Raw genomic sequence first — 17,386 nt, forward strand, 5'->3', positions numbered from 1 at the left:
AATGACCCTAACAATTGATCCGTGACAAATGATATTATTAGTTAACAAATTTACCGTAACAAAAAAAATTTTGTTACAAAAAATTCACCATAACATTTATACTCCTATAAAGTTATATATAATTTTATACTAAAAATAATTATGAAGCAAATACTACGTTAACAAATAATAAAATTAAGGGTAAACTGTTTTTTTAGTCCCGTAACTAAACCCCTTTATCATTTTAGTCCCGTAAATGGAGTATGTCGCAAATTAGTCCCATAAGTGAAAAATTTTCGCTGTTTTAGTCCTCCGGCGCCGAAGATGCCCGCGTGGGACTAGTTTGCGATAGGCTCCATTTACGGGACTAAAATGATAAAGAGGTCAAATTACGGGACAAAAAACAGTTTACCCTTAAATTAATTATTATTAATTTTTAAATAAAGCAAAGTATATTTTAAAAAAATAAAATAAAATAATACATTTTCAATTCAGTTATGAATTAACCCTAAAAATATACATACCGCTGCTCACTCCCTTCTCTCTTCCCCTTCACCCCGTCCCTATCCCCAAATCCGACCGATGTTGTCATCCACCAGCCACATCCACAACGGTCGCCCACAAGTTCTTTCTATTTCTTCTTCTTCTTCTCCATCTCCCATTTAGCCATTCTCTCTTTTTTCTTTTTTCTTTTTTTCCTTCATCTTTCTCCTTCTTCTTCACCCATCTGCTTCCCTGCTTCGGTTATCCATTCTGCTTCTGCACTTCAATGATTATTAATGTGACCGATAAACTATGCGTAGAGTAATCATCGAAACATCGAAGTCTCTGTCCATCGCGCCTGCCGCCGATCTCAACCATTGTCAACCGCCCAGGTTTGCTCCCCCTCTCTTCTCCTTCCCACAATTGATTTCACCTCCTCCGTCCAAATCCCCGAAAGGTGCCGCACAAATCCCCCACCGGCTTCTATTGTTGATGATGGTTTCTTTCTTGTAGATATGTGCACATGAGGGTTCGGAGCTCGAAGCTATCAGGGAATCCTTGAAGACAACAAGAGAATGCCATAATTCTAAGTTAATTGGTAAGGAATTTTTTTGGCATTTTGAAAATTTTAAATATGATTTTATGAATTTCATGAATTAAGACATTTGTTGTTCGATCCAGATTTATTTTAGTTACAATTATATGGTTTATTCATTCGAGCATATATAATTGTATCCATCTTTAATTAAATTTTTTACAACTCTCCATTTTTAGTAACACAAAGTGAGTTTTAGCTTCTTAACTTATTGTATTTTCTAATGCATATATGATTTTCTTTTTGTTAGTAGTGCCATTAACAATTGCATAATTACCCAAAATAGTGCATCTAGTTACATGCACAATTACTCGCATACAAGTATTTATTTATTGAACCTATTTTGAGTCCGTTTTAATCAAATATCTAAATGAGTGGATGATAATGCTTATGTTTTGAGTCTATATAATAAACGTTTTAGATTGAAAAAGTATACAATGTGTTCAGTTGTTCATATTTATACAAAGTTAACAAGTTATTGATAGTGCAAAAATATTTTATATATATACATGGTTGATTGTTTGTGCTTTAAGTATAAAGGTTATTTGTTGATTAAATTTAGTGATAAAGTATCGGAGTAATAAGTGGTTTTTGGATTGTATGTATATATATATATATATGCATATGCTCTTGGTTGTGAGTTTTCTTTGTTAGAATCTGTATGTAGTAACAATACCTTATTGTGTAAAGATAATTTTTTAATTTTTGTGTCCATAAAGTAGAGGGAAAGTGATGCGAGCGCAACCGAAGGATTCGGAAACTCGCAAACCACAGGAAATAAAGAAATAGAAAGATGCGGAATTTGGTGGAAGAAAGAGAGATGAAGCGGATATAGATAAAAGGATACTTTGGTTTCTTGATTCACAAGATTGATCGGATAGGCACCACGTGAGAACTAAGCAACACGCAACACAAAATCTCTAAACCAACAAGGAATAAAGAAGGATAATCTGGATTCTCGATCCACATGGTTGGTCGGATTAGCACCACGTGAGAACTAGGCAGCACGCAACACAAGATCTCTAAACCAATCAAGGAATGGAGTTGACGCAACAAGCGGTCCAGCACCGATTGAGAGGCGACGAACTGTCTCGAATCACTCGAAAACAACCCGATTTTGAAAGATTACCGAGGATTGCATCGCACAATCTCGAATAATCAAGCTAGCAAGAATCACTCTTGAAAGCAAATAAATTTTATAAGAAAATATCATGGTTTAGTGTATTGTTCTTACAATGATGATTATGGGACCTTTTATAGAGGAACCATGTAAAATTAAAATAAGAAAGTACACTATTAAAGGAAATAAAATCACATATGAGATATTTATTATAATCAACCTTATTTAGTATTATTGACCCATAATTCATGGCAATCTCATGATTATTAGTAATCCCTTGATCTGTGGAATTCATCTATTTAGGGGATATTGATTCATGGGATCCCTTCAATTAGGCATAGCAATTTAGGGGAGGTCCAATGCCTTGTAAAATGCTCCTGGCCTTATGGTCCTTGGGACTTGTGGTGCAATTCCGTCATGATGGTCACATCATCTCCTCCCTCTTCAAAAGGTTGTTCCATCAACCGTTCATTTCAAAATATTCTCATGCCAATTTTTTTTTTTTTGTAACTTTTTTTTCTTCTTTGTTTTTTTTTTCTTTCGGATTTTTTTTTCTTTTTTTTTGGATTATTTTTTGCCTTTTTTTTGACTTTTTTTTTTCAAATATGAACCGTGATATCGATCAAGAGATTGTATCAACTAGCTCTGATACCAGATGATGCGAGCGCAACCGAAGGATTCGGAAACTCGCAAACCACAGGAAATAAATAAATAGAAAGATGCGGAATTTGGTGGAAGAAATAGAGATGAAGAGGATATAGATAGAAGGATACTTTGGTTTCTTGATTCACAAGATTGATCGGATAGGCACCACGTGAGAACTAAGCAACACGCAACACAAAATCTCTAAACCAACAAGGAATAAGGAAGGATAATCTGGATTCTCGATCCACATGGTTGATCGGATTAGCACCACGTGAGAACTAGGCAGCACGCAACACAAGATCTCTAAACCAATCAAGGAATGGAGTTGACGCAACAAGCGGTCCAGCACCGATTGAGAGGCGACGAACTGTCTCGAATCACTCGAAAACAACCCGATTTTGAAAGATTACCGAGGATTGCATCGCACAATCTCGAATAATCAAGCTAGCAAGAATCACTCTTGAAAGCAAATAAATTTTATAAGAAAATATCATGGTTTAGTGTATTGTTCTTACAATGATGATTATGGGACCTTTTATAGAGGAACCATGTAAAATTAAAACAAGAAAGTACACTATTAAAGGAAATAAAATCACATATGAGATATTTATTATAATCAACCTTATTTAGTATTATTGACCCATAATTCATGGCAATCTCATGATTATTAGTAATCCCTTGATCTGTGGAATTCATCTATTTAGGGGATATTGATTCATGGGATCCCTTCAATTAGGCATAGCAATTTAGGGGAGGTCCAATGCCTTGTAAAATGCTCCTCGCCTTATGGTCCTTGGGACTTGTGGTGCAATTCCGTCATGATGGTCACATCAGAAAGTTAAAGGGCTGAGTCTTGATTGTGAAAAGTGTCCTGGTGGGGTCGAATATATATGCAAAAACATCAAACAAATCCAATGATTTTTCACATTAAGGGGCTCTTGTCATTTGTCCGTTTGCTTTCTAATGAAATTATATGTTTCTAAGTTCCAACTTAGGAGGGTAAAGTTTGGTTAATTTTAAGAGTAGAAAGCAAATAGCAATATATTTAAGTTATGAAAAACTTCAGTGCAACTTCTTTATGTTAGTAAAAATATTTATTCTAACGTTCAACTTCCTTATGGTTATTGTTGATATATTATGCTTAGGTACACCACGTACTAATATATGTCAAAGCATATGATAAATCAAAGTTGATGGATGATATGGATGAGGATAATGAAACCTTAGTTTTCACAAGAAATAATGCTTCAGCTAAAAGAAGCCAATCTTGTATAAAATACAAAAACAAAGACCAAGATATCTGAATGATCTTCATCATTTAAATATGAAATTAAAGAAGAAGATGATGAGGATCATGTCCTTATGTCACCAAGAATGAAGAAATTTATGTTGTCGTCAGTTCAGAAACCATCATCTGTCTGAAATTAAACAAGAAGACGATGGGGATCATATCCCTATGTCACAAAGAATGAAGAAATTTACGTTGTCGTCAGTTTAGAAAACATCATAGGCAAAAAGCATGTCAAAATCTGTATATCCAATATCGAAGAAAATAAATAAGAAATCAAAGAAATTTATGAAAAATTTCAAGTATTGCTAGTCATCAAAGATTTTGCAAAGTTGTAATGAGGGGCAAAAGTAGACTACTTTCATTCACAATGCAGTGATTTCTCCCCCTTCATAGAAGCCTCGTGGGGTAAAGAGATTCTACAAAGTAAAGCCTATTGACTTAACACCAAAGCGGGGAAGAGGTGATCCTTATCACTCCATATTATATATCCTTTGTTTAGTTGTTTTTGGCTAATATTGATTTCTACAATTCTTAGAAACTTAAACACTTATTTTTATTATTGTGGCAGATGGTCATGGAATATATGCAGTTATGCTTTCTACTAAGTATATTTGCAGTTATGAATGATTGACAAAAAATACTGGGAAAGAATCATGTTATTCAGGACTTGGAACATTGCGATTTCACTCCGAGATATGAATGACATTAGAGAGAAAAGGGAAAAAAGTAGCAGATGCGTTCTGAAGTATATTATAAATGATTTTCGTAAAATTTGGATTCTATAAATTCTTCTTATACAGAAGTTTGTTTTGTATTGTACAATCCTTCACATCGTGAGAATTCTTGTACAATCATTATTATACAATGTCCTTGTTGTTATCGGATTTTTAGCTACCATGGCCTCTTGAACGGAAACGTCAAACATGTAAGCCCATCGTGCTTTCAACTTCGCCGGCTGTAAATTTTCAGCATTTAATTAATTTCTGCATCTTGCTGACTTGCAATTGCTGGAATTCGATTTAGTGTGGGTGATCCTAATTTAGCAGAAAAATTTGATCGATTTCTTTTGGAGTCGTATTTTGCTTCCGACCATTGAGAAGAATGGTGGTTGCAACCTAGTGAGTTGCATATGTGGGCAAGCATTTTGATAAAACACTCTTTGTTAGCACATTCTTCCTAGTGAGTTGCATATGTGGGCAAGCATTTTGATAAAACACTCTTTGTTAGCACATTCTTTCTCATATAGGAAACTTGGTGCATTGATTTTATAATGATGTTTTCACAAATTAATGTCTAGATGTATGATATGAGATTCAGCTTACATAATCCAATTATCGCCTTTTCATCTTTTGATTTGTTTTATAATCCACTCTAGCAATTGTTATATGCTTATTTAAGATATCGTCCGAACAACAATTTGACGGATTTTTTTTTTTTTTTATTTTTTTATTGTAATACGAATTTAGTTTGCCACTATATTCATGATTTATTTATATATATCAGGATATGTTGTTTACTTTTGTATGTTGATAATAAGTTTGCAATTCACATGTATTAATAAATTTGTTTACAAATGTTTTTTTTTTTTTTTTTCGTTGTAACTAGCACAAGTTTCTGTATTTATGTAGGTGATACTACCAATTTTTAAAGTCTTTGTCACGGATGTTATGGTTCCGAAAACTCCACTTATACTTCCAAAAAATGCTAGAACAAAGATCATTGCTGAGGTACTTGACAAATATAACATTGTGTGTACGTACAAGAATGTACATATTTTTTTAGTGGTTTTATTTTTTGGGGGGAACTACATGATTTCAATTGCAATAATAAATTCTTATCTATCTTGAAAACTCATTGCAGCTGGTCCGCCAACCTTGATTGCTTTCTTTGTGATTCTACGATCAACGAGCTTGGTCGTCTTTATTAGTCGTTCTTAGTTGGCATTAAAATAGTATTACTGTTTGGTACTAGATTGATTTGTTTATGTATTATATTTTTAATTTGGGGATCGTATATTACTTGACTATCAGGTTGGTATACGACACGGTTGTAGTTGAGTATGATTTAAAGTACTGTTGGCAATTATATTAGTACTTTTGTCATGTCTATGAACGTTGTTTGATTGACGTAATTTTGTAGGGTTCATTAAGGATTTCAAAATTTATTATAATAAAATTATGGTTTTAGTTATTTGTTGTGCAGCTGAGTGTATTAATTGTATTACTTTTTGTTGCAACAAAAACTTTATCTTAGGTAGAAATGACTTTTGTACCGATTTTTTTGTTACGGTAATTTTCATAACAAATGGTGATTTGACTTTTGTTCCATATTTTTTGTTACGAAAAAATGTCATAAAAAAAATTCTGACAAAATTTCATTTTTAGACTTCATCCAAAAAGATTTTATACTATTGGAGTTCATGTGAGACTTGTAAGGTGTTAGATTTTCTTTAAATATTCCAATGTGGGATTTGAGTTTGTACCCAACGCTTAATATCATATGATGTGAATAAAGACTACACTAAGAAAATCCTTAATCTCGGTAAATTGTTATTTATAAAGTAACTATAGTACGATTTGAAATGCATTATATGTTAAATCTTATATATAATATACATTTAATTTTTTCACTACAATTTTCAAACATTATTTTTTGTCAATACAACAAACAGCTTTGCAACCGTTAAAATCCAACCAAATTTTTTTTGTCAACATCATTTTTATTGGAATGTTTTTTATGATTTATTTTTTCAACTATTCTTGGGAAATATTGACTACAAAATTTTAATTTACAAAAAATGTAAGAATCTTAATTTGGTAGTTTTTTAAAATCATAATTTAATTTGATTCAATTATAAGTTAACAAGCATCAAGTTATATCCGAATTTTAGGAAATTGTTGGATTTTTTTTATTTATATATTAATATAATATGTTCTTAATTTAAGGAAATTGAATCATTTACCCTAAAATTGTGAAGTGGTATATGAGTTTTTTTTTTATTATTAAAACAAATTTAATTACTTTCTCCTAACTTTTTATTCAGTTTGAATAAAAAAATTATTCCTAGCTTTGCACGAGAAAAAAACAAAATCGATAATGTAATATCTTCTCACAAATCAAATATTCAAGAAAAAAAGATGATGGGCATCATATTTGTTGAAGCATTTCTGCAACTTATTTTTTTCGACGACATTTAAAAATTATTGATAAAGTAATTTAATTGATGAAAAATAATAATATGTTATTTTTGTTCATTTTTTAAAATTGTAATCCAAATTCCAATCTAATTTAATTATTTAATTAATAAAAAACTATTTATGTATGATTTTTTTTTAAAAAAAATATTGATTTTATTGCTCATAGCTATAAATTATTCTTAATTTAAAGAAATATAATCATTTATCCTAGATTTTGGAGCTTTAATCGATAATTCTAATTACAAAAGTATTTCTCAACAATTTTAATCCAAATAATTCAAAAAAAATTATTATTCCAATAAGAGCTAGAAAAACAAGAAAAAAAAATTCGATAAACTATATAGTGATTGTTGGATTGACAATATTTTGGTTTGTAATAGAAATCATATTATATATCTTCACGCATCATATTACACAACAATGAGCATCATCTTGGTTGAACAGATAATGATTGGACAAAAAACATCCTTTCTATGCCCGGACGGTGAGTACACATAATATTGTCTTTTTGTCCATCCTTTCTATGCCCGGACGGTGAGTACACATAATATTGTCAATAAGCACATAGTCGTGATTCTGCAGTACACGGATGCAAAAAAAGTTTAATGAAGGTCCTCACCAGGTGCAATACATCCATAATTGTTGCAACAGGGCGGGTTACAAAAAAAAGAAGTAAAATTGATCACTAAAAAACACATTACTCAAAAGATGTTGTTGCTTTGACATATGACTATAATGAAAAAGAGACATGAAATACGTACAATGTGTCCTGCAAAGTTGACGTTGAAATTCATTTCATACATGCATCGTCATTTTATTCAAAATTAAATTATAAATAGAAAACAAGACGTATCATAAAATGAATAATGACACGTTCATAAAATTATATTTCATTATCTTATCATTACTGAATTAGCATATTTATATGTAGCATATAGCTAACTAGTATAGCAATAGAAGTATTATATTTTCAAAAAAATAAAAGAAGTCCCAACCATCATCTTCACATAAAACAATTAGCATATCTATCGAAATTGCATAGCATATATTGCTAAATTGAACAACAACATATCTATCATATTTTCAAAAGTAAACTGTCACTACCAAATAGAATAACAACATACTATTTGGCTCTTCTTGGTCAAATATCTGCAAACCGAAGGATGAAGGGGGCTTGGGACTGTGCTCTCTTGCCGATTGAAATTTGACTCTTCTTGCTAACTTTATTTGGATCCTTAACTCCGATAAAGCTTTTCTTTGGGTGAAATGGATTCATCACAAATATTTATGCACTCAAAATATTTGGCAGGCCTCGGCTACCTCGCAGCATTCCTATTTCTTCAAAACAATCATAAAAATCAGGGATAAATTGTCGATGCTTATTGGGAGTTCTAATCAAGCCCAGGCTGCTCTTGAGTCATGGTTTCGCCATGGTAATGGTGGCACTGCTGCAGCCTATGACTGTTTCAGACCTCGGGGGAGCAGTTGGTCTTTCTTCAAGCCTATTTGGGACTTTCCTATCCTCCCGAAACATTCTTTTATTCTATGGCTTGCGGTGTCGGGGAAATTAAAGACAAAAGATCGCTTATCTTTCTTTGATATTGACCCCACATGTGTCTTATGCAGGAACTGCCCTGAAAACATTCAGCACCTTTTCTTCGAATGCTCTTTCTCATCCCAGGTGTGGAAGAGAATTTGCGAGTGGATCCGAGCCCCACCCTCTCTCTCATCGCTGGATTTGGCGGCTTCTTGGATCCGAAGCTCAAGTGATCGTGATCCTACTGTTCAGATTCTTCGGCCTAGGTTTTGCGGCTACAATTTATTATTTATGGAATGCTAGGAAAAAAAGGATCATGGAGCATTTTGCGTTTGAACCGGGGATTTCTGTCGACAAGATTAAGGCATGCTGTTTCAGAATTTTATACTCCATCGGACAGCAGACGACCAGGGATACAAGCTGATGCCTCCAGCTTTTAATTTAATCAGGCTTGCTGGGCAGTTTATTTATTTTCTTATCTCTTAGTGATGTGGTTGGACTTGAGACCCATTTTCTATCATCATTTTTCGACCATTGACCAATGCTTGTTGAGCTTCGAGTTTTTGAGAATTTTCCGGATATGCCCGGTGCTTTTGTAATTATTTTCTTATTTATTTATATATATAAAACTCTTGATCTTTCCAATCACAAAAAAAAAAAAAAAAAAAAAAAAAAAAAACATACTCATCATATACACATTCTTAGAAGATATAACTCAAAAGAATGAACTACAACATCAATACAAACATCCTTAATCATGTTAGCATTTTTTTTTTGTTCAACATAAATACCCATAACAAATATCATGCATGACAAAAATTACATGCAATTTAAGTCATATTAACTACGGGAATGTAACCCCTCATTTATAGTCATGGGATTGACAAATAGTAAAACCCTCTTACAAAGTATTTTAAAAAATAGTCATTTAGTCAAAAGAAACTTTCTGTTGTTGAACACAAGGACTTTCTTCGGCACGCAGGGAAATTGTATAGAGTTGGTTTTCCCGACTTTCAGCCTCGTCGACGCCACGGTCTCTTTCTCGAGTCATCCATGTCAACTTGAAACTCGAGCGGAAGCTTTGCCCAAATTATTTAAGAATCGATGGGGAGTGAGAACGAAATGGGAGAAAGCAAATGTCAACTTTTTGACTTTGACGGTTTGCGACGAACACCGGCAACTTGGCTCCAGCATGCGGGATCAAAAAACTTAATAGCGAAAACGAATTTGAAGTTGGATTTAAGATTCAATTTACTTATTTTATTTGATCTTTTTGTTTTGTCTTGTTTATTGTTTATATTATTTTAAATTTTTTGTAATGTGTGTATATTATTTAGATTTTACATTAATTATTAAAAATATAATATAAAACATTGTTAAAAAATATGGTAAGAAATATGATTTTAGTTATGTCCTATAAAAAAAAAAAAGAAAATTCATAAATTGAGGTTGAAAATTTTGGAATAAAACCTATTAATTTAGGAATTATTAATCTTAAATTACTTTTATAAATAATAATTACAAAATGTGACATTACAGAACTACCAATCGAAAACAGAGAGCAACGTAGAATCAAAACACAACAAACTCAACTAAAACATGCTCTTTTGATCCCATAAAAAACAACACAAGTATATATAATATGCATATATATATATATATTTAAAATACACATCTATATACATAGGCACAATCGAATAATCGGCAAATTCGTAGTTATATAAAAAAAATTATATTAATTACCTACATGCCCTTATAATTCAAAATTTAAATAAATAAGTAAATAAAAATTTATTTCACCAATCTCATTGACGCATGCGCGGGGGTTTTCGTATAAAATTTTCACTACAAACGGGTACTCTTTACACTTGAAATAGTACATTATTGGTAAAAATTTTCTATCTAAGTTGTTTATAAAAATTTTAAGGTTAGTGTATTTTAATACATTGTTGATATTTTTTACTGTATATACAAAGAATGACAATAAAAAGATCATCTTAATTCCAATAAAAGAATGAAAAAAATGTCTAATCCAAATTTATTACCTTCCGTGCCAAAAAAATCTTATTTTCAACGGAAATCAGGATATTTCCGTGAACTCTCTCGTTTCCGCTGAAAATAGGTAATTTTTTACCTAAGTTGAACTACTCTCGCGAAAACACTCGCGGAAACATGTTGTGTTTCTGCCAAAAACAGCAGGTATTGGCCAAGAAAACATCTGTTTTTGGCAGAAACATAGCATGTTTTCGTGTTTCCGCAAAAAATAGTAAATTTCAAAACCGTATATTTGTGAATTTTTTAGCTTATAACATCATATTTTTTCAGAGGTAATATCATAGTTTCTAGTGGACTCGGTGACAAATTTCTCAGTTATTCATGGTAATCTTTCTATGCACTACTAAATCAAATTGAAACACAAGTAAAGACCACAAACAATTTAGCTCTAATATTTAATCAACGAGAATAAAATATTTACAATATATACAATGCTGAAAACTAAACCACCAATGCACCCAACTTGGTCCTACTAACAGGACTTCGCCGCACTCAAAATATATTTCGCAATGATTACCCGATAATCATCAACTATTTCTTATTATTTTTCTTCAATTACTATCTTCTTTCTTCGTAGATTTCCTACAAACATAAGTCAATATGTATTCAACAAATTGAAGATTTTTAATATAAAAAATTAATTTATTCTATTTAACAAACACACAAAATTATTACCAATGCAAAAAATACAATTGAGATAAAACAAACAAACAAACAAACAAATTTTGATGACATTTTGAATATTTTTAACATAAATAATCAAACCAAATAATTACATGAATAAATAAAAACATATAGAATACAATTTTAAAAAATAATACTACAAAATCAAATTAAAATTAGAGAATAACATGAACATACTTTTGCAGGAAGTCATTGTGGGCAGGGGTGGGTGAACAGCGGGCGAGGTAGGCGAGTGGCGACGACGGCGAGGTGGCGACAACGGTGGTGGAGGTTTATGTCGAACAAACCCAGTTAGGATAAGAGAATTCAGGCAGGCTACACATTTTGAATAAGTTTGGTAATTTTGTGAATTAATATTTTGTACAAGGTTAAAAATGTAAATTTAGTGTTAAAAGAAATATAGTTATATGAGGGGGGAGTTTTAGGGAAATAAAATAAGATTGGAGAATTTTAAAGAAGTTTTTGATGATGTAGGTATTTACCTTCAATTAACCATCTAAATAAATAGGAAATTAAAAAATAAAAATAAATAAATGTAAAATGACAAGTCAAATCAAGTTTAAATGCTGTCGAAACCAAAACTAGGATTGAAATTAAAAAGTACAAACCAAAAATCTAGAAATTCAAACAGTAAAACCAAAACCTTGCTGCAGCAAACTATCCATATCATATCATATATTTATTTATTTATATTTACAGTTTACTACCTCTACAAAACTTCATTTCTACATATGTTACCAATTCTAAAATCCTAATCCAATTTGGATCCAGACTAGACTATAAAACATAATACAAATGTGGCATCACATAATGGATGGCAACAAGAACACCATAAAAAATGGGTCATATTTGTTGCATAAACACAACAAATTCAACTAAAACATGCTCTTTGATCATATCAAAACATTGATGCAAAGGACACAAATATGCCTATGTGTATTACATACATCCATATATACGTAACATGTTGCAGTGAAAGTAGGCACAGTCGAGTACTCGGCAAAACATTCATAGAATCTTCGATATTTGAGAGCAAGAGGTAAAAGATAAACAGATCATCATACCTCTTTAATCAAAGTCTCACCGATCCTTTCAGTTTTAGGCTTCATCTTGGCGTTGTTTCTTTTACTGTATGTATTCCATCGTAGAAATCTTCTCCAAATTGACAATAGCTTCCAAGGAAGATCAAACTTTGGATTGCTGCTCGTGTACCCAACACATGATGAAATAAAAGCAGACTTGAGTTTGTTCTTCAATTCTTTCCTTTCTGTAACTTCTGCATATCACAAAGCAAGCAAACTAAAGCAGATCTCCCGAGATAGAGAAGATAAATCATATCATCGATAACGCTGAAGCCAAATTGCAAACCGCCCATGTGCTGGAATTGAGGAGAACATGTTTGCTCCAAACAATGCGATAAGGCTTCGAATACGGTCTCTGGGTCATCCCCTATTATTTAATGGTGGCTCCAAACAATGCGATAAGGCTTCGGAAAATTACAGGCATTGAATGAATATCAACATATTAAATTAAATAGGAATTCTATGAGAACACAAGACACATATAGGTAACTATGACCGAGTGGCAGCATAAGTAAATACTATTTGTTTTTGCTTATGGATTCAGTGCAGAACAAAGTTACCTTGCAAACAACATTGGAAAAAAATTGATCAAAGCGTGATAAGAATTTAGTTATATTAATTAAAATTTATACTTCTATCAATTGAACAACATTATTAGATATTAGGCCACAACCTGAGAAAGATCTGGTCACTAAATGAACAAACTTGGAAAAATGTAATTGTGGAGAGGGCAACAACTTACCATTAGTGCAAAGATCTTAATTTCAGAGCTCTTATTCCCCTATATTTTCTTGAGTAACTTAGGGCAGCCTTCGTCTGCCTGTATTTGAATTCTCATGAACTATGATGCAATTATAAGATATCGAAAACATTCAATCGAAATGATATACCATTGTTGGAATCCCAATAAATAAATAATAAAAAACGGTTATCCTGGATCCATGTTTATTATATTGCAAAGCTTTATGTTTATTGCCAAGTCAGGGCCAATCAGCATATCACCGGTCTCTGAAATTCTAAAACAAACACAATTGCAAACATCAATTTAGTAACAAGAAACCCCCGATTGGGTGTCCAATAGTAAAATTTATTACTCTACTTTCGCCAAAGATGTAGTTAAGAATATTTCAATCTCTGTTCTAATGCAAGCCTAATAACATGTTCCAAATGAGTTGCCGGCATTAAAGGGAGCACTTGCTATCCTTCAAGAATCACATATTCTGCATAGATATATATATATAGAGAGAGAGAGAGAGAGAATTACGATATATTTATTTAAATAATGGTAAAAATAGTGAATATAGTAAAGATGAATGCAGTAATTAATTAATTCTTACATTTTTTATAGCGTTACGGTACACAAACTTGACTAAATTCCCACACCGCATAGCCTCATTTATGACCTGCAAATAATTTGATTTGATTGAATTATGACATTCATTCATTTATACATAAAATATACTTGCTCAATTTTTCCACATATAAATATAAATTAAGAATTTGAAATAAAATTGCTACAATTACTTCTTAGTTACATGAGAAGTGGATTCCATTTTCTTGTAGACTTCCTAAGCCATATGATCCCTTTGCTTCCTTATAGCTTCATGTTCTTCCCAAACAACATATCATACATTTATTGTTGTCCTATACTTCATGAAAATTAATTGAGATTGTTAAAATATACTATAGGTGTGTTTGTTTGGAAATTTTCACCGGATTTCTACTATTTACTAAAAGTTTTTCCCCTAAAAACATACATATTTTTTATTATTTATATTATACTAAAAATCAATTTTACATTCAAAACATCGCATTAACACTTATTTATCACATCATACCGCTATGCTAATTCAAAATTTTTGTTAATCAAATCCCAACATAAATCCAACCCCCAAACAAACACACCCTATAATAATATAATAATTATAATAAGGTAGTTTAATAGCTCACTCGTAGCTTTTCGTAGCAAGCCGGGGACTGGACAAGAATGTAGACAATCATGATTTTAAGCTTGAGACTTCCTTTTCAACATGCATCGTCCTTACTGAGGTCACGGGAGTGCTTCAATCATTCCCATGGCGAGTAGTGTTTCTGGGTAGATACTCAACATTCTTTGTGTCCAAAGGATCAGGCAAGAAATGCATGAACTCAACAAGTAGGTCATGGCGTCCACGGAAAAGAACTTCAACCTACAAACGAGCATCACAAATTCATAGCTTTTGCATAATATTCCTTCTGATAAAAAAAAACATCCAGGAAGTGTGATCATAGCATACCTCCTCATAAATCTCCGTTATGGATTTATTAGGTCTTCTGTACATATTCAAAATTTCAAGGAGTGATCTGTAAACATGATCATATACATGGCCTTGAAATCTAGCCTGCAATTAAAAATTGAAAGCTTTTCACTCAATTCTGGAGAAGTTTTAGATATGAATACAGGTATGTAGCAATGAAAGGCTTTGCTGATGTACCTTGATTTTTCTAACGAAATTGATAGCTTTGCGGAATTCTACTGGCTTCTTCTTCAGAGATTCATCCTCAGGGAGTGTGATTTCACATCCTTTCGGCAAGAAGGCATTGAATCCCATAATTAGGTCCCAATTACCTTCAAATAGCTCCTTTAATTTGGCTATGAGGCCGTCGATATGAATTCTGCAAATAACCACAAAAACTATTTGAGCCGACTGTGGATGAGGAGTTTGTAAATGAAAAGGCAAAAATTAAGAACAAACTTCGTCTTCTACCTTTGAGCCCTAAAACCTATCATGACATCAAGAAATTCACCATACTTATCCTTCTTGTCCTGAAAAGTTTCCTTCACAGTCTTGAGGTAAGTTAAGGCATTTGTTGTTGCCAGTTTCAGCTTGCTGCTTGCCGTCGAAATCTCGGCAGCCACCGGCACAGACCTTCGTTTCCCCCAAAATACAAATCCATAAGACAAAAAAACAAAGATCTTCACGGCAATCAAGAGAATCAAATTTCCTTCACCAACATCTCAAATTTATCACATCATCAAAGTCAAACCATGTAACTGTTAGAAAAAAAAAAAAAAAAAAAAAAAATCAATAGCCTTCGATTAATTAATCCCCAATGCCTTAAAACTCATAAACTAAGAAAGAAGATATGCAGAGATTATTTAACCGTAGAAACCATAATCAAGAGTGCGAATCGTCTCAATTTGATGAGTTCATAAAGAATGCTATAACTGGACAGTAGGATCATCATCGCTTACAATATGAAAATATCTAAATCGAAAAAAAGAACAAAAAATAAAAATAAAAAAATTAAAGACTTACGGTTCGACGGGGGGAGGCGGCGACACGGCGGGGAGTTTGTCTTCGGAACCGACGAACCCGTCGTTTCCAGACTCCTTCATTTCCAAGATCACGCTTCAATACAGTGCAATAGAGAGGAAGGCGGAGTTGGAGGCGGCGGAAGAGGAGGGAGGAGTGATTATAGTATCTTTGGTTCAAACGAGGGAGGGTATCAGGGCAGTGATTTTAGTGGAAGGGAGAGACGTCCAAAAGAAAATATTAAAATTGTAGCAGCACCATTGTTTAATACATAAAGAAAGAGAAATGAGCTTAGGGGAAATAATTATTTTTTTTTTTTTGCTTTTGTTAAACAGAAGAGGAAATAAAAAATATAATAATTTTACGTTTTTGTGTTGTATAAATAAAAAAAAATTAAAAATATTTAATAAAATTTTATTAATCATTAATAAAATATTAATTTTAACATAAAAATAATAGATGATATAACGTAATTTATTTTAAAATAAACATATATATAGATATATACTTATATTTATATAATTTAATTAGATTATACTCTCTTCTTTCTATGTAATATGAGTGTAAACACGAGAATTTAGGTAAAGTATAAATAGTAAGTAACGAAGAAATGTATTAGTAAAAATAATTATAAATTAAGATTAAGATAACTAAAGAGTTTAATTAAGATTAAAAAAATTAAATTTTAAATTTTAAAATATGATTAAAGTGTATAATTAATTTTTAGAAAAAAAGACAATTATATGGAACGGCCGAAAATAAAAAATAGGGACAAATTATGTGGGAGAGAGGGAGTATAATTTAAAACATTTGCAGCATATGAAATAAATATAATAGATCATTGTAGCAACATAGTGAACAATACCCAACATTGCATCTAGGGCACTTATATTGCGAAAACTGTTGCTCGCAACTCCATAAACACGAAAACCATTCATTAGGCATACTAATTGAATCAAGAACCAACTCCATAAGCATTTTAATCAAGTAGGCATCGGGTTAAACCGGAACATACACACAGAAAATCACGCGGGAGTTAGAATTTAAGTCCAACAATATGGAAGATGCCTCTGAAGTTTATATAGTGTCCTCCATCTAAAAAATAGTTCACCAGTATCTTTAGTCGTCTCTGAGATCAAATTGCCATGCAAACCTCAGCTTTCTAAAAACATAATCCTCTGTAAGATAGCAATAAGTAATAAGACATCTTCAAATCAAAAATAAAAAGAAGCAAAAACAATGGATTCATAAGAACGGCAATATGCAATAAGACATCTTCATATTGAAATTGAAATTAAGATGACACTATACATGTCAAATTCAGATATAAATCATTGTAAGTTGCCAAGATAAGAACAAGAACAAACACTTCGCTAAATGAACATAAAATGAATTAGCATAACAACAAACGGCTGGAAATTT

At 32.0% G+C, this 17,386-nt stretch overlaps 2 protein-coding genes and 1 long non-coding RNA gene across 3 annotated transcripts in view; 2 read left to right on the forward strand and 1 right to left on the reverse strand.

The window, feature by feature from the left end:
- The window catches only part of LOC127255404 (uncharacterized), a 75,834-nt gene that overhangs the window by 21,401 nt on the left and 37,047 nt on the right, over positions 1 to 17,386 (forward strand). The window lies entirely within an intron of this gene.
- On the forward strand, positions 86 to 6,176 carry LOC127255408 (uncharacterized). Its single transcript, XR_007839623.1, has 4 exons — positions 86 to 854; positions 976 to 1,060; positions 5,742 to 5,840; positions 5,974 to 6,176. It is a non-coding gene; the product is annotated as an uncharacterized LOC127255408 (long non-coding RNA).
- On the reverse strand, positions 10,972 to 16,196 carry LOC127255405 (paired amphipathic helix protein Sin3-like 4). The gene is made up of 9 exons (XM_051280919.1): positions 15,968 to 16,196; positions 15,416 to 15,577; positions 15,143 to 15,323; positions 14,945 to 15,049; positions 14,619 to 14,857; positions 14,006 to 14,071; positions 12,651 to 13,888; positions 11,764 to 11,901; positions 10,972 to 11,484 (listed from the first exon to the last, which is right to left on the reverse strand). Exons 1-5 carry the CDS (start codon positions 16,045 to 16,047, stop codon positions 14,732 to 14,734), a joined length of 654 nt encoding a protein of 217 aa, XP_051136876.1. The 5' UTR covers positions 16,048 to 16,196; the 3' UTR covers positions 10,972 to 11,484; positions 11,764 to 11,901; positions 12,651 to 13,888; positions 14,006 to 14,071; positions 14,619 to 14,731.

This window comes from Andrographis paniculata, unplaced genomic scaffold (assembly GCF_009805555.1).
Source record: "Andrographis paniculata isolate CXL003 unplaced genomic scaffold, ASM980555v1 Contig54END, whole genome shotgun sequence".
In the NCBI taxonomy this organism is placed as follows: domain Eukaryota; kingdom Viridiplantae; phylum Streptophyta; class Magnoliopsida; order Lamiales; family Acanthaceae; genus Andrographis; species Andrographis paniculata.